The following is a 17563-nucleotide window of genomic DNA, read 5'->3' as shown; positions in this document are numbered from 1 at the left end:
CAGACAAGCCAAATCCTTGGCAAGCAGCTCTGCAGGCCTTGTACGCACAATAATCACATTTCACCGCCTGCACGGAGCTTTAAATCAACAAAGCAATTACCACTTGGAGCTGGGCCTTCTGCTCTTCTATTAAACTTTATAAAATACCACCCTGGGCAAAGTGCATATTAAAAGAAGGCAATTTATAGGCTGGGTTAAACATTTTTCCCCAAAAAGTCTCTTTTGCACAGCAGCTCAAGGAAAAGTCATGGTATGTATCTGAGGGCAGCCCAACTTCCAGGGTTGAATATTCCAGCTTCTTCTGAACTTCCTGGGAACCAACGGCTCTGGACACACTGGGAAGGGTTCATTCAAAAGGGATTTAAGCCACCAATTTTTAATCATGATTTAAAAGTCAGCCAGCAAGAGAGAGTTATTTTGATACCCAATTCATCTTTTTAAACTTTCAGCTGTTCTCTTCAGGAAAGGTCAGCTCTCATCTTTGGGTACCCATGAACTGAATGCTGATTTGCAGTGAAATTCAGCCTGGACTTAGGACTTGCTTTGTGGTGATTCTGCTAACCACAAACATCCTTTATGCCTGAACACTTACATTTGTGCATCTACCAAGTTTAATGTTCATCTCTGTGGTTTTGTATCAGAGACTGAAAATGAGGCACTTTTGTAACTCAATTTACAAATTATTTTTAAGCTCCTAATTTATCTCATGTTTTATTTGGATGGAATCTGAACTTTTGTAAAAAACAGAAGAGCATTTACATCTGCTTCCTTATTTAAACTATTTACCTCAAACACACAATGAAAAAACAGGTTTAGTTTCAAACACGAAACATATTTCTAATAATTGCCCCTCAGTTTACACAGAGGAGCTGAGCTGCACAACCAAACAGCTTTAGACTGCCAGAGGGCAAGGTTGGATGGGATACTGGGAAGGAATTCCTGACCTGGAAAAGGCTGCCCCTTCCCTGGAAGTGTTAAAGGCCAGGCTGGATGGGGCTTGGAGCAACCTGGGACAGTGGAAGGTGTCGGGGTTGGAATAGGATGAGTTTTAAGGGTCCTTCCACCCCAAACCATTCCATGATTGTGTGATCCTATGAACAAAAGGCCATTCAGTTCTGACAAGCAAAGCCCTGGAAAGTCAACCAGCCCCAAGCTGGGCAGGAGCTCCCACCTTGGAGGGGTCCATGATGACGGTGGGCACGAAGTTGAGGAAGATGTGGTTGCAGTCCGTGCGCACGTTGGTGTTGTTGAAGGCCACCTCCAGCTCATCCATGGCCTCCAGCAGCAAACGCTCTCCCTCGTTCTGCAGGTACTCAAAGGAGGCTTCCTGCCAGAGATTGCCAACAAATCACTGACTTTGTACTCACAAACCACCACCCGAGAACATGAGGTTTGGAAAACTGCACAAGGATCTGATGGAGAGAACAGAACCCTTGGGTGCCGCCGGATGTGCGGCCCTGGAGCAGATCCATCCCCAGCACAGTGCTCCCAGTGCCTGGATCCCACACCTGGCTGCCTCCAGCTCAGAGTAAATCTGAAACCAAACAGGGCAAGCCACTGCTGCCTCAAAATCTAAGGATTTATGACTCTCCTCTTGGGCCCCTGAAAAATCTCCCTGGAGCACAGGAATACCAGGATTTCAAAGGGATGGTCCTGCAGAGCAGCACCAGCAAGGAGAGGGCACAACCCCCAGCCCTCCACACGGGGAATGCTCAGTTTTGGACCCTGCACATCCCTAGGATGACTCTGGGTTTCACTCACTGCATTGGAAAGGGACAAACTCACCTTGGTCACCAGGTCCGAGTGCCTTATGATGGCCCTGACGAAGAACCTGTAGTCTGTCACCTCTGTGCCCACCTCCACCTTGGCTGCCCCCAGGTACAGGTGCATTTTGTGGTTGGCACAGGGGATGGCCGTGAGGTCGAAGTTCCTCATGCGGTTCAGCTCCAGCTGGAAGGCCAGGGCTGGCTCCAGGTGCCGGTAAATCCGGTCCTCCTCGAACTGCAGGGCCACAGACACAGGGGAGGGTGGGGAAGAGAGCATTGAAAAGGTGAAACACTCGGGGCAAGAACTCAACAGCACCTCTAATGAAACTGCATATTTAATTCAAACTCTAAAAATTCAAACAGATCCAACCCAGACTTTTCTACCACATGCAGACACTGGGAGCTGTGAAACTGTTGAAATGCTGAGAGCATAATACAAATTACAGGACAGCAAATTCTCAAGCTCACTCCCTTCAAAAAACCCCCCTTTTCCACAGAAACCAGAAGGCTTTGTCCTGATTCTCAGTAGTAATCACTGCATGAAAGAAGGATAAAGTCAACACTTGGAGAATAGTATTATAAATATTCAACTCACCTTATCCCGGGCACGGAATGTGAAGAACTTTGGGAATTCCCTCTGTTTGAAAATAAAAAGAGCAGTGTTAGTCCTCCCAAAGCAAGCATCAATGTCCCCAGAGTGCTCTCAGGCCACTCCTGGGGCAGCACCACAGCACAGGAGGTGACACAAGCTGTTCCCAGCCACTTTTTCAACATCACAAAGGTGGTGGAAAATCAAATCACCTTTGAGACAGCAGAGGCAGCTCAAACCTGCCCTCATTAATGCAAAAGAGGCTACTTGATTGGCTTTAGATCATTATTGTCAGTTATTAACAACAAAGAAGTGTCCAGACAGTAGTGGGAAACTTTTCCTAGTTCTGTTATGATTAGGATTCCTGTGGAAATGTCTGGAGTGATATGAACACTCTGTTATGGATGCAGATGTACACAGAACAATGATCTTATTCTACAGCTCTCTTCATACCATTACTGCCAGAAATACTCTCTTCCCGAGGAAAACTGGGAGTTGTAATCAAACAACTTTATTTTCCTGGATGGAACAGCAAAAACATGATAAAAACCCCCCATATACCACTCAGTTTTCTCTGGTTTTCTGTAGCATAGATAAAACCCTGGCAGAGCCCTGAGAGTTTTTTGAAATATTGTACAAATCTTAGATGAAGAGGGAAAGGCTAGACAGCATCCTGTCCCTCCAGTTCCATGCAGGCAAATCCATGCCCTGCTCTGGAATTACACTTTTACTGGGCAGAGCTTTGGGCAGTGATTTGCACCACATGAGAACACTGCTGCCTGTGCTGAAGGTGACCTGAAGGGACACACACAACTTGCCAGAACTGTCTTAGTAAGCAAAAAAACAGGGAATCTGACCTGGAGTCACTGAATTTCTGGCTCACATTCCATTATCCATGAAAGATGAACAACCCCAGCTGGAGGGAGTGCGACAACCAGTGACACTGTGCAAGCCACCACTGAGCAACACAGATTTTAAGGCTGAAAATGCTATTCTAGTCAGTCATCTTCCTTCCCTCCTAGGTAAAACAGCCCCCAAACCTCACCTGATGACTCTCAGTTGAGCAAAACAACTTGGGTTTGCCTGGAAACTCTTCCAAAATAAGCAGTGGTGCAAAAATGCTGCCTAAAAATTCAGGTTTACCCAATATATCCATTGTCTGCGAGCCTCATCTAAGAAACAACCTCTTCCATGTTTCCTCACTTCTCCCAATCCCTCCTACCTGTCCTCCTCTGCATGCTGCCAGCTTCTCCCACCATCTCCATGCTCATTCCACCACTAATGGAATTGCTTCCAAGGCACCTCACTGGTGTGGTGGGCAAATATCATAATTAGATGTGCACACACACAAAAATCCTCAGTGCTCTGGTACCAAAATCCAAAAGAGTGCTCCATTTCCTAGGCAGAAGAATTATACCCCTGCTGTGTTCTAATCAACCAACCATCATCAAGACAATCAAAATAATTTGCCTAAATTAGCCAATCAAGACACCCTGCAAACCGCAGAATGTGAAAAGCTACACCAGAAATCATCAGAGTTGATTATTATACTAATAATCATGTTAAAAACCTAATGAGATGAGGAAATTGGAAGCTTGCTGGAGCAACTCTCTATTACCTCAACATGCTGGGAACTAATTATATAGACTGTAATTAAAACAAAAACAAACCCAAGCCCAGGACCTGGCTAAGTTAATAGTTGGTCCAGTAATGAAGGGGCTGGGATAGCAGACAGTAATAAAGAGTGACAGAGCAGCTCCCAGAGGTGCTCCACAAACTTTGCAGCCAGATGACACCACACTGAGCATCCAGAGAGAGCTGGGGATGGTTCCTTCTGTTCTGTGCCTCATTCCTGACCTCTGACACCTCCCACAGCACTCACTCAGCAACTCTGATTTTTCATTCCCCCAACACCCATTCTGGTCTCTAAAACTTCCTTTCTCAAACCTAAAGTCTAGAATTTCTTGATCAATGTCCCAAAAAACTCTCCACAAAATCCATTCCTAAGCCATTGACTGACACCTCTGTACCTGTACTGTGAGCAACAATTCCCACGTGGTGACTCCCACATCGGTTCACACACTATTTTTGCTGATTTACAAACAAGTCTTCCTTTCAAAAACCTTCCTAGACCAGCTGTGATGAGCACAGGGTGAATTTCTTGCATTTCAAAGGCTCCTGATAACTTCCAGAATGGAAAAGTAGATACCCAAGAGATAAAAATCTGGTTTATGCCTTACATGGCCACCTAAACCAAGCCTCACTGATGCCCAGGCCTGGGGAAAGAAGTAATTCTCAGCAGTAAGAGCATCAAACATTTCCCACATCACAAAACCACTCTGCAAAATCTAACAAGTCCCTTCAGTGATTGCTCCAAGGTATTTTAAAATCAGCAAGAAGCCAAAAGAAATCACCACACTCCGTAAGAAACACAAAGGTTTCACTGACAATTGCACTTTAGAACAGAAGACAACACCGAAACACAAGGAAACACAAGGAAATCTTTATCAGTGTGGCTTCCTGAGCTCAGCCAGGTGACAAGGGACACTCAGAGCCTCAGCAGCCCCTCTGAATGCCATGGGCCCAGGCTGGGTCTGTGGTCAGATGTTCAAATAAATACTTCAACACTTCACTTTGACACCAGTGTGGGCATTAAATGCCTGCCTGAGATCCAAATGAGAAGCCCAGAGCCCCCTGGGTGTCTCCTGGCCTCACAGCAGGAATGCCACCGTGCTCCAGGCCCTTTTTACTTACATGGAATCTCTGATCCACCTCATAGTTGACCTGTTTCCTGAAGTCCTTACAAACGAAACATACACACATAGGAAGAAAAAAAAAAAAGCAGAAGACAGCTAGCAATTAGGATTAAAATCAAAAATTAATTAATTCAAGAATACAAGAGGCATCAACATTGTTTACAATTGTAAATTAATTTTTTTAAGCGAATTCATGAAAACCATCTTGAGTTTGAGAGGACAAAAACAGTGAAGAGAGAAGTAAATACAGTATTCAGTTTGGGGAACAAACATGTCAGATGCCAATGGTATAATGAGCTAGAAACCAAAGAGCATCAGGAGAGATATGGAAATACCTTTTGTGCTACAAGGAAAGTCAGCCTCCGAATGCCATGTTCAATCAGGACTGATTTCTGCAAAAAACAAGGATGGAAACAGGTGACTGGACTGAAAAAGAACAGATTAAAAGCATGCTGAAATCTTCTACACAGTGAAAAAGCTCTGCAGGTCCTCCTACCTCTGAGTTCCTGCTCCCCTTCAGCCTCCTCAAAGCGAGAATTTCCCACCTGAAGCTCCTTTAGCAGCATAAATACCCAAATCCCTTCCACCTGAGCAGGTAAATAACCAAATCCCAGAGCAGTGAATTCCAGCTGAGCCTGGCTAAGCAGGAATGCACAAGAGTCACACCCAAATCTTGCAGGAAATATCCTCCTTCATTTGCCAAGATTGCTTTTTGAGGGGAGCACGGTGTCCATGTGGTAAGGTCATGGAAAATGATGGAAAATGAGTTTTAAAGGAGCTAAGCCACAGAAGCATGAAGCTCATCCTTGCCTTTGGCACAGTGAGCTCATGGATAACCCAGCCCAAAGCACACATCCAGGCTCTCAGCCGGGAGAAGGCTTTGGGGGCCCTCACTGTGACCTCCTAGGGCATTAAAACAGAAGGGAGAGGGACTTTTTGTATGGGCAGAGAGGATCACGACAAGAATTAGATGGACAAGGGTTAGATGGGATGTCAGGTAGGGCCTTAAGGTCCCTTCCATCCTGAGATTCCAAGATTCCACACTGCAAAGGTGATACAAGTCAGATGTCAATTATTTTTTTCCAACAGATCACAGAATATCCATCCTGGTTGCTTCTTCCTCACATTTCCCTAAGCCCCCTCTCAGAGGAGTGCTGCCAGCAGCATTTGCCACACCACTGATCCTTCAAAGTGTTAAGATCTCGTCATTCTCCCCTTTCTCAAACTTTCCTCCTCCCTCTTCAAAAGCAAAGAACACAAAAAGGAGCAACAACTCAGCTCAAGCAGGAAAAAGCCAGCCCCTCTCGGCACAGACTGTGATGTTTCACTAAGGTTAAGCCCTTTGAAAATGAGCAGCAGTGACTATATTCATGGCAAGAGGAAGAAAATAACTTTAATAATGCCATGATTTAAAAAGCAAAAATTGTTATTGCTTTTAAAATTCCACAAGTGGCAGACAATAACAGCAGAGCAACAGGATTCTGATTACATGGTAATAATGTGGGTCTCCCAGCAAGGCCACAGCTATTACAGAGCGATTAGCCATCAGCACCTGGAGAAACTCCATTTCCACTGACTGCCTCAATCTCCTCCACAAGTCATTTACAAGTATATGATCCTAATTTCTATTAAAAAAACCACACACAACATGCTGGGACTAGAAGATTATTTGGACAATTTGGATCAACCTATTTGATAGTTTAATGTGGTTTTGGATTTTTTTTTTAAAATATATTTTATTTCTTTCCTTTTATCCCCTCCCATAAAACGCCTGGAGCATGATCAAGCAGATGAAAAGCAGAACTAGTTTTAATTCTTAGATTTGATTGTTTTCCTTGTTTAAAGAGACAGGAAGCTGCTGAAGCCACGTGGATGCCAGTCCCATTTTGGATCCCCTGATTTCTGCAGGAAATGTTCCCACTTCCCAGGCTGAGAAGTCAGAGGTGCTCTTTCAGTGCTCCCAAAACCAGCAATCCCAGTTCCTGAGGGTTTATTCAGCTCCCCAAACTGGTGGAGTTCTCCACACCACCAGAAAAGCAGGTGCAGGCAGAGCACAGAGTGGACACAAGGAGGCTGCTCCCAACCCAGGCTGTCTCACAACTGACCCAGCACTCACATTTGGGACTCCAAAGTGTATCCCACACTTAGGAAGGAGCCACAGAACATGACAAATAATTCCTCCTCAGGCCAGGAATATCATATTAAGGTGGATGCTCCAGCATGCTAACAAGGGCAATAAATTTTAATTGCATTCAGACTATGGTGATAGACAAATACAGGACATTTTAATGTCATTTCACAAGGTTCTGCTGCTCATACAACAACTTTATCACCAGAAAATGGACAGAACACATTTTTCAGAGCATGTGGAGACAGTTACTAAAGATTGACCTGATGTGTTTAAAACCTTCCAAGGATTTCATCCCATCAAAAATTAAAGGGAAGAAGCCCTGACAGATGAGAAGGAGGAACAATGACCTGGTGGCCTCAGGAAGGTGCAGCTACACCCAGTCAAAGAAACTGAATGGCTTTAGATGGGATAAATTAATGATGTAACTGCAGCACGTGTGTTTCGAAATCAAACAAAAACCTCCCAAACTTTGGGAACATCCAGACTTTTCCAGTCCTGCACAAGGCCAGAGAGGCAGAGGGGGATGCAGGGGCCTTACCTTGCTCTGGGTGAACTCCCTGAACATGGCAGCCAGGCCATCGTCATCGACGTCGCTGTCGGTTTTGATGGCCACGTTGAGGATGTGGATGGGCTCCTCCCGGGCACTCTGCAAGGACAAGGGAATATTGCCCATGGATAAATAATTGACAGCTCAGCACCTGCCAGTCCTCACAACAGGCTCCCTAAATGCAGCTTTAAAGCAGAGATGCTCTGGGGGAAATGACCTCAGCGGAGCACCCGGGAAAACTCTGAGGGAAATCAAAACAGCCTCATAAATCTGCAATTTCACTGAAGTCAATGTCCACAAACATCAAACAGGAGCCTCCTTTGGAAAATCCGAGCCTGAGGATGAGACAGGGCACAGGGTCAGGGCCTCCCTTTACCAGATGCAGCACAAGGACAGTAGAGGATTTCGGCATCAAGGAGAGTAATTAAATTAATCAAAGTGTAGGGGCAAAACAATGTGAGTTTTCATACCTACAACAGCATGAAATAATGTGGAAACATCAATTCCATTAGAGCTCCAAGCAATTACAAATTCAGCCTTCAGGAGCCTGTGATTAACTGGGAAAAACTGAATCTGGACAGGAAATTACCTTGGTGAGGTGTGGGGGATGTAAAAAGAGGGATCTGAGGGCATTAAGGTTGACAGTAATATTCTGGAAAAGGCTACAGTGCTTACACCCATCAGGATCAGTGGAAAACAAAGCCCTGTTCTGGACACAGGCTACATTCCAGCAGAGCTTCCCACTCTTGTGGAGCAGCTACCTGTGTCTCTAAGGGAAACTGGACTTGCATCCCTACGGATTAGGGACCACCTGCTTCCTCTGCACCTGCTCTCCACATCACTGCAAAAACTGAGCAGCTCCACTCAGCTTTTCCTCCCCAAAACAGTTCCAAGAGGTAGAGCAGAAGGAAGAATCAGGATTTAAGGAGACTGGGAAGGGTGTAAGACAGAAAACACGGCAAGTCAGACATAGGACAAAGACAGCTGAAGATGCAGTTCAACATCCTGGTGCAGAGAGAGGGTCTGCAGACTTAATGGTGGGTTTAAACTCTGTTATGCTGCTGTGGATCCAGTAATTCTGCTGATGCTAAAAGCCATAAACTAAATTTACATGGGGAGCAAGAGGCTGAGCCGTAGTTTTAGAACAGAGCTGGAAAGCGGCCGCCTACGCCGAGTCACCTGCTGTGGAACAAGCAAGCAAATCACTGCCATAAATACACAAAGCTCCTAACTCCAGCTAGGGAGGAGCATCCAGCCTCAGCCCTGCTGCCAGCCTGAGAGCACCTTCCAGAAAAAAAACCCACCCTACCTTGTCTTCATCATACAGGGAAGCGTGGCCGGCCTCGGGGAACGTCGGGCTCTGCGGGGGAGAGTCGCAAAAGCATCCCATGACTTCATCAAAGATCCTGGAATACAGCAGGGAAGGACAGTCACCAGCACACCACTGCCAGCACACAGAGCACCCAGCACTGAACACACCAGTGCCAGTAGGAAAGAGCTCCTTCCCCTGCTGGGCTCAAAGATGAGGAGGCAAATCCTCAAACCAAGTCTGGATTGTCCAACATTCGTCAGAGCCCTCCTGGGTGCAGGTTGAGGGCTCTGCTGGGGGGCTGCCTATCCCAAAAGGTTGGAAGCACAAAGAACTCCCCCACACACACCCACAGAGCATTGGGAGGTGTCAGCACATTCCCAAATGATCTCCATCCAGCAGGAACCCGGGATGCTGATCCCTCTGTCTGCAAACTGCTCCTCCAGCAGCCTGAGGCTGCGAGGGGACACACACAGGGACCCAAACAGGGAAGCACGCTCAGGACCAGTGTAAACCTGACTCTAGACATGGCAAAGCCTTCCCCCAGCTCTGCCAGGGCCCAGGTGGGGAGGTGGCCCCAAAGCAAGCCCACACACCTGACAAAGTCCTCGAAGGTGCGGAAGGAGACCATGCCGCCCATGCGCTGGCACGGCGGCGTGAAGGAGTTGTCCAGCAGCACGTCGCTCACGCTGGCCACGTGCACCATGCCATAGTGATTGAGGTTGGAAGAGAAGGACATTCTAAACAGCAAGGCAGCAAGAGCACAGTCAGTAGGGACAGGGGAGGAGGGGACAGCACCAGGACAGGGTTTGGGCACATGCTGTGACCACCCAGAGCGTGGCTGTGCAATCCATGTTGGATTTCTCAGCCTGCTCCAGAGCCCCTGCCATGCTCTGGCCATCCCTTACTTGGGTGCTGTCTCAATGACAGGAACACTCAGAGTTAGCAAATAATGCCATAACCCCTTAAAACAGGTATTTCTTGAGATGACAGGAGAATTCTGACTATGCAAAGCTGAACTTATTTTTCCTCCTGTCTTTATTATTTGCTTTACAGGTGGAACATGATTCAAACAGCAACAATTGTAAGATTGGACACTTGAAGGATTCAGCACATTTTTACAAATTAGGTTGAAGCACACCATGCTGTATTTTTTTATTGATTCCATGATTTTTCTGATCATACTATAATTTGCACTCCTCAAATGCAGTAGGATACAGTGACTTCTCCAAAATTCTTTACTGAGCCTTAGACTCATATCCCTACCCTTTCTGTTCAATAAACAACTGGACATGGCACTTGGTGCTCTGGGCTGGTTGACAAGGTAGGGATCAGTCACAGGCTGGGCTCCATGGTCTTGAAGGTCTTTTGCAACCTCACTGATTCTGTGATTTTTATGTTTTTTTAAAGACTCCCAATGTCACAGTCAAGACTAGCAGAGGAAGCCTCTCACACAGTGAGAGAAAACCACACAATTAGATTGGACTTTTCTCTGGTGACCACAGCTGGGGGTTTGCCTTCTCTGCAATAATTATCACCAATTTCTGAGCTGTACTAGGCACTCATCTGAATTCAGACTTCCTTCATGAGCTGCCTGACACGTGGTGATTCCTCTGCAGAGGAGGTGCTGGCCCAGGGCCCACGTGCTCCTTATCTGGGGACATGTTCATTTTCCTCCTCCCAGCTGGGGCCACAACAGGAGGGGAGATGGGGAAAGAGGTCAGGGAGCTGATTCCCCTCCACACCTCAGAGCTGTGAAGTCCCAGGGGTGCTCAGCTGGGTGGGAAAAGCAGGGCCAGACCCAGGACCTGGCTGAGCACTCCTGTCACAGCCACCTCCCAGCTTTGCTGAGATTTCCTCCTTTCCTCACACCAAAACCACTGTGAGACAGCCCTAAGTACAGAGTTAACAAGTCTAAAGTATCATCAGTGTGATTAATAGCTCTCCATGCTTAAAGTCACTCTCTGTTTCCACAATTTATCTCTGATTAAGAGCCGTGAGACTTCCAAGCCCATTTTTACTATTTTTCCCTAAATAGGCTTGTAAGCAGTAATAAATAATAGGTATTCACATTTTGAAAGAGAGGGATTTTTCAGGACATGCCTTGGTGTACATTTCTTACAACTAATACAAAAACTATCACAGAACAGGAACTGAACAAAAAGACAGCAGACATTTTTCATGTATTATTTAAAACAAGAAATACTTTTCAACTGAGATACAGGAGGAAAAATTAGCGTCCAAAACACAACAAAACATGCTGTCAGCTGTTTGAGATGTAGATTCATCTATGGTGTGAGGGAGGTGAAACAGCCTGGACAATTTCTAAGCTATGGACAAGAAAGCAGGTTGGGCTGGGAAGAACTGCCTGGGGTCACTGTGACACCCTGCCAGAGGGTCAACACCTCAGAATCCAGTGCCAAAAAAGACCCTAGGACAGCCCTTTGCTGTGTAACATACTGCAGATGAGCTGAATCACCCAGCTAATTTGATTTCAAAGATTGCTGCATGCAAAGATTATTTATTTTTTTAAAGAAAAGCTGAAAACATGTTTTAGACAAAGGGAGAGGAAAAGGGAAGGTAAAAAAAGAGTTATGGTTGAGAGTTTCCCAATTAAAGAGAAGGGAGCTACAATAAAACATGTTAAAACATTCAGAATTAGGCTACTTCTTTCTAGAGGGGCTTTTGAAATTAGAAAAGATGATGAGTACCGTACCTGTTTAGCGTGGGGATGTTCCCTCTGTAATCAAACAAGCACAGTTAGTCACAGACTGGTTAGTGAAAGCCATCATAAAGAACCATCATCAAGCTGATGCACACACCAGCATCTTCACAACTGATCCCAAATTTATCAGCTGCCAGGGACAGCTCCCTGCCAGGGTCCCTGGGGCAGAGCCAGGCCATGCAGAGAGCATGCAAATAATGAAATATCCCAGGAAAACACTTGGCACTTGCAAGGGACCCCACGTTCCTGTTCACTTTTCACCGTCCCCACTTCAAGCCCTTTGCACACACCAAGTCCCTGACACACCAGCAAACAGCAGAGGGGGAAAAAAAAAAAAAAAGGGGAAAAAAATTACCATCTCACACAGGAAAATTGCAACAGGTTCAGGAAAACAAGCCAAATCCTCAGTGCCAAGCCTCCAGGCCAAGCAGCCCACGCACAGGCTCCCACAATGCAGGAACAAAGCAAACACACACAGCACCGTGGAATATATTGCATTTTCAGCATTCAGTACTAAAAAGAACTAGCTTAAGGCTAAAAAGAACGAACTTAAGGCTAATTTGAGGAAAACTTTACCAATTTTTTTCTAACATCAGCCCAAATCTCCCATACTTGCATGCAGCTCAGGGTTTAGTGATGCACACAAGGCAGAGGGGAGTGAGGGGCACATTTTCACACCACCAGCACAGCCCAGCCCACACCAGCAACAGCCAGGAGAGTGCTCCCTGCAAGATGGAAAAATTGCTGGGATCTGACATGCAAAACAGCATAGATGAAATTTTTTAAAAAGTCCTTGCACACAGGAGGCTTGTGCAAAGGGATTAGCGAGAATTAAAAGATGGAAAGGAGAGCTTTGAGGAACATGTGAGTGGACATTCACCCCCCTCCCTTCAGGAGATCAAACCACAAGCTTTTTGGACATCCTAGTCCATAGGCAGGACCCCAAGTTACTGAGCACAAAGTGCCAGTGCTTAATGACCAGTGTATTCCATGGTCCCACTGCTCAGCCTGCCCTGCTCCTGTCCCAGACTGGTTTGGTCACAGCAGAGTCACCTTCACCACAAGGTGATGTGTTGGGTGCCTGACTGGTAGAGGCACAAAAAATTCCCATAATCTCCTTAAACCATATGTGGAAAACAAATCCCTAAAACTGTATCTGTTATGGTAGGAGTAACATAAGTATTTAATTTCTGGGGGGATGGTGGGGACAGCCCCTGTGCTGCAGAGCCTGTGGGCAGGACAGAACCGGCCTCGAGCCCTCAGGGGGCTGGGACTATTTTTTGAGCTTGGCAAAGACTGGGAAAGCTGCATGTGATCTACTTCAGTTGGAAAAAATAGTCTGGAGAGGACTGGCAGTTCCTACCCCCAGCAGGAACCCTCCTGTAGCCGTCCCTGGAAGGCTTTCAGAAAAGAGAGGGATAAAAAACCAGAGAAACAAATGTTCAGTTCAGCCTCAAGAAGGGCACCCTGGTGCTGTGCTCTGGGAGCTTCTCCTGCCACTCCACACGGAGCTGAAGAGGCTCAGGCAGGAGTGGCATGAGGGAAACAAGACAAGGAGGAGCAGAGAGAAAGTGGAAGAGAGCAGTTCAAACGGGATTTCAGGGAGAAACCCCTCCCTGGGAGGGAGGTGAGGCCCTGGCACAGGGCACCCACAGAAGCTGTGGCTGTCCCTGGATCCCTGGATTTATTCCAGGTGGGACCTGGAGCAGCCTGGGACAGTGGGAGGTGTTCCTACCCATGGCAGGGGTGGAATAAAAGATCTTTAAGGTCCTTTCCAGCCCAACCCATTCCCTGGTTCTGTGCCAGGCCCGCAGAAGCACCAGAAGCACCAGAGTGACACTGGCACAGCCATGGGGCAGTGCTGGCACCCCCTGCCCTCCACACCAGCCCTTCTTTGATCCCTGGAATGATCTGATCCCTCCTCAGCTCCCAGAACAGCCCTTCCTGACCAGGAGCTGATCCCAGCAGGGATCTGCTCCAGCCCCATTGCTGCTGCACCTCCTGGGGACTCTGACCTGGGCTCCCCCTGCCCCCTGTGAGGAGCAGGAGCTCTCCCCCACGCCATGGCCATGCAGAGCTCCAGCTGTGAGCGAGTGCCAGCACAGGGCACAGCTCTGGAAATGAGGCAGCAAAGCAGAATCAGCAGAGGTTGGCTCAATAACCCACTTGTAGTTATTAACAGCAGTACCACAGGAGAAAGAGCAATTCCACTGGCTCTGGCCAGTGCCATTCCTCTTATGTTTCTTCATTTCTGTAGAAGAATCTAAGCAGAAGGCTGTGAAACATGCCTCAAACCATACATTTTGATTGGGTTTTTCCTCTCCCTCTTTCTTCCCTTATTCTTCTGCTCCCTCTGTGATTCAGCCAAGCTGAATCTGCTACAGAAGTCCAATTTGCATAAAATTATCGTCGTTCCATTCAGTTTGCTGCCCCTTCCACAGCCCCTTCTTTGCTCTGCTGGAAGATTTTGCCCTTTCCGAGGCAGGCAAGCCAAGGGAACGGCAGCACATTACTGCTGCCTGCTGCCTAATTAACATCAAACCTCAGCACGGAGCTGCAGGGATTTACAGGTGTCCTGGAATCATTTTCCCCTCCTCCCTCCCCATACAAACCACTCTCACAACAAGAAGGGGACCCCAGGCTACCTGGCACCCCTTGAGTTATCCCTTTGGGGCTCTGGGTAGGGTCAGAGCCCACAGCAGCATGGCTGGGTCACTCCTGGCATCCAGAGACTGATGCCAGAGGCTGTTCCAGCAGCTAGTCCACAGAAAATGCTTTCACTTTGTCAGAAATTCACATTTTATGAGTAGATCGTTGTAAAATGGTAGCAGGGAAAAAAACTTCTGCACACTGCTCTCAATGTGAGAGTGGGGTTGTTAAAAAAGCCCTGTTGGGGACCAGGGATATTTAACCTGGCTTTCAGCCTTCCAAAGGGTTTCTACCTGTGAGCTAAGGAAGAGGCTGGCAAAAAGGAAAAACCAAAATACCCCATAGATGATAAAACATCAGGAGACAGCAAAGGAGAGATCATGCACCACTCTCAAGCCCTGAAATCAGCAACACCAAAGTCCAAGGTGGGGCATGAACAAACATCCACAAGCACAGAGGGAAGAGATTCCAGGCAAAACCAAGCACAAGATAGCTGAGACATTTATACTGATGGAAATACCCCTGGATGGGGCTCTGAGCAACCTGGTCTAGTGGGAAGTTCCCTGTCCATTACAGGGGCTGGAATGAGATGAGCTTTAAGGTCCTTCCACCCCAGGCCATTCTGTGGTTTGATGATGCTGATGAAATGCAGAGCAACTCATGCCTAGGCTTGGATTCCACCCTTGGAAGCACCATGGATGCAGCCCCAGGAACGAATTCAACCCAATTTGCCTCTGCATCCCTGTTTGTGGGGTGTGTGCATTCCCAGCTCCAGAGGCACCCAGGGCATCTCCTTTGTGGAGCCCCCAGACTCACACCTGCCTTAAGCTAAGCAGGGCCATTATCAAAACTTCATCTGCAGTGCTAAAGCCTTCCTTATTCTCCTTCCAGTGCTACATCCTGATCCAAGCTCCCAGGACGTCCCCAGGCCAGTGTGGCAGCTGGGGGTGTCCCATGGCACAGAGGGAAGGGGTGGCTCAGTGCCCAGAGGGGTTGGGAAGGCACAGCTGAGGCAGCAGGGACCAAAAACAGGCTGGGCTGTATTTCAGTTTCCTCTGGGGCTCAACAAAGCAGAAAGCAGAGCCCTGGGCTATCCCTGCCACACCCCAAAATCAGGATGTATCCAGCACCTCTAAGTCTCCTTGTCAGCACCTGCCTCAGCATCTGACACAGGGGACACATCCAGGGCTGAGAAAAAAAGGGATCTGTTTTGTGGGAGCACATTTATCTCCGAGTTCTTCCCTCCTGATCCTCCAGCACATCTGTTCTGGGGAAGGGGGGTCAGGGAAGCAGCTGAGCAGCCTGGCTGGGGGAGCTGGAGAGAAGGGGATGCTCTGGGAGGAGCAGGGCAGCAGCAGGCTCCAAGAGCTGGCTACAGCAGACAATGTCCCAGTTTAAATTAAACCTTACAGCTTCAGACATAAGAAAGGCTGCTGGAGAGCAGGAGAGGAGAGGGGATTAGAAAGAAACACTTTTGTTGAAAAAGCACTATAATTCCCTCTCCTCCACACACAATGTTTCTTTGAACAGAAGATTTTGAGCTAAGATTAGGCAAGGCCTGTTTCATGAACACCTCAGAAAGGCCTTTCAGTGTCTGTCACCTGGGCTGGCACGCTCACAAAGGCACAACCTTTGTCACCAGTCGATATTCCAGCCGCTCCCCGTCGCAGCAGGGCCGGCGGAACAAGCGGGAAGCGAAGCACAGCTCCGAGCAGGGCTCATTTCTTCCTCCATCTCCTCTCCCCAGGACCCTGGCTGGCTGCACGAGGCAGGTTATCCCCAGGCAAGGGCTCTGCACTGCTCTGCAGTCCCCTCTGCAGCGTGTGGCCATTGGCATCCCAGAGATCCCCTCGGATCCACGCCTCCAGATTGGATTTCTGCTCGGAGAGGGCTCACAAACTCCATTTGCTGCCAGATGGTGACACTGCACTCCTCATCTGCCCTGCACCGGGCACAGGGAACGCTGATGGATCCATAAAGCCCTCAGTGATTCCCATTAGAAGCTATTTTTCTCCCTATGACTTTCCCTTGCCATTCAGTGGGGATTCTTACATGAGGATGTTTTCTGTTAATTTGAACAAATAATTCCCCAAACAGCCTCTGCCCACAAAACCCACCAGGAGCAGGTTGCACTTCTGTGACTTTGTCAGCAGATTTAACAGCTTTTCTGTCCTCTCTGCTCCCCTGTGGGCAGCTGATGGCAATCCTTCCATGGCCAAAAACACAAAGTCTGAGCCTGAGCTGTGATCAGGCAGCTCAGAAGGAGTGAGTGGGATTGTTTCTGCCACAATTAAGTAAAGACATAGCAGGGTTAAATGCAAATAATGAAGAATTTAAATATAAATTTTAAAACGTACTTAGAATTTAAACCATTATCATTTTGCTGTTTTCTCTGCACGAATATTTGCTTCAGATATTTAAAAATATCTGAGGCAGTGGAGAAAAATGTGTGGCATCATACAACAGCAGCTCCCAAAGGGAATGCTCTCCTAAGGGCTTCTGCTCCTGGGTCACCAGTCCTGCAGAGCCTTGAGGGACATTTTGGGATATTTTGGCTTTGGGGTTTGCCCTTGGAATGCATTTTTAGCTTTTCAGCCTAAGAATTTGTGCTACAAAAGATACAGAAAAGCACATGATGAACACAGACCATGGTCAAGAACAACGAAGAAGACTTAAGCAGGACAATGGCAAAGTTTTGAGATTTCCATGTCCTGGGTTTAACACCAGGTGTGGCTTCAGAGCTCCTTAAACCCTGTGCCACCATCAGCCCCTGGGCACCCTGCAGCCACCCCAGAGGGAGAGCAAGGAGCTGCCCCAGGCACCAGGAGCCAAATTCATCACTGGATCAGCTGGAGGCACCTCCAAGGAGCTGAACCTGCCCCTGAGCCCGCTTCCCTCTGCGTGAGGAACACGGTGCAGCCTGAGGAGCAGAGCTGAGCTCAGAACGCTGTCCCAGCCAATTCAGTGCAAGGGGAGAGGAGATTTCAGGCCAAGGAGCTGTTCCTGCAGCAGGGAACATCTTCTCTTCCAGCTGACCTTGTCTGATTAAGCCTGTGCTCCACAGAGCAGAGCAGTGGACAGCACTAGAAGG

General features: G+C 47.6%; 1 protein-coding gene across 4 annotated transcripts in view; it reads right to left on the bottom strand.

Annotated features, from left to right (window-relative positions):
- The window catches only part of ACACA (acetyl-CoA carboxylase alpha), a 100711-nt gene that overhangs the window by 45690 nt on the left and 37458 nt on the right, over positions 1 to 17563 (bottom strand). For 3 of the 4 annotated variants that reach the window (XM_058854430.1, XM_058854428.1, XM_058854431.1), the window contains 9 exons: positions 11815 to 11838; positions 9695 to 9838; positions 9099 to 9195; positions 7781 to 7888; positions 5447 to 5503; positions 5110 to 5154; positions 2362 to 2403; positions 1786 to 2001; positions 1172 to 1327 (listed from right to left, as the gene is read on the bottom strand). In XM_058854430.1, the coding sequence (XP_058710413.1) occupies positions 1172 to 1327; positions 1786 to 2001; positions 2362 to 2403; positions 5110 to 5154; positions 5447 to 5503; positions 7781 to 7888; positions 9099 to 9195; positions 9695 to 9838; positions 11815 to 11838 (889 nt within the window). The remainder of the gene's footprint in view (positions 1 to 1171; positions 1328 to 1785; positions 2002 to 2361; positions 2404 to 5109; positions 5155 to 5446; positions 5504 to 7780; positions 7889 to 9098; positions 9196 to 9694; positions 9839 to 11814; positions 11839 to 17563) is intronic. The other variant, XM_058854429.1, reaches the window with a different exon arrangement.

Source organism: Poecile atricapillus, chromosome 21 (genome assembly GCF_030490865.1).
Source record: "Poecile atricapillus isolate bPoeAtr1 chromosome 21, bPoeAtr1.hap1, whole genome shotgun sequence".
Lineage (NCBI taxonomy): Eukaryota > Metazoa > Chordata > Aves > Passeriformes > Paridae > Poecile > Poecile atricapillus.
This window is presented reverse-complemented; position numbering and strand designations above follow the sequence as displayed.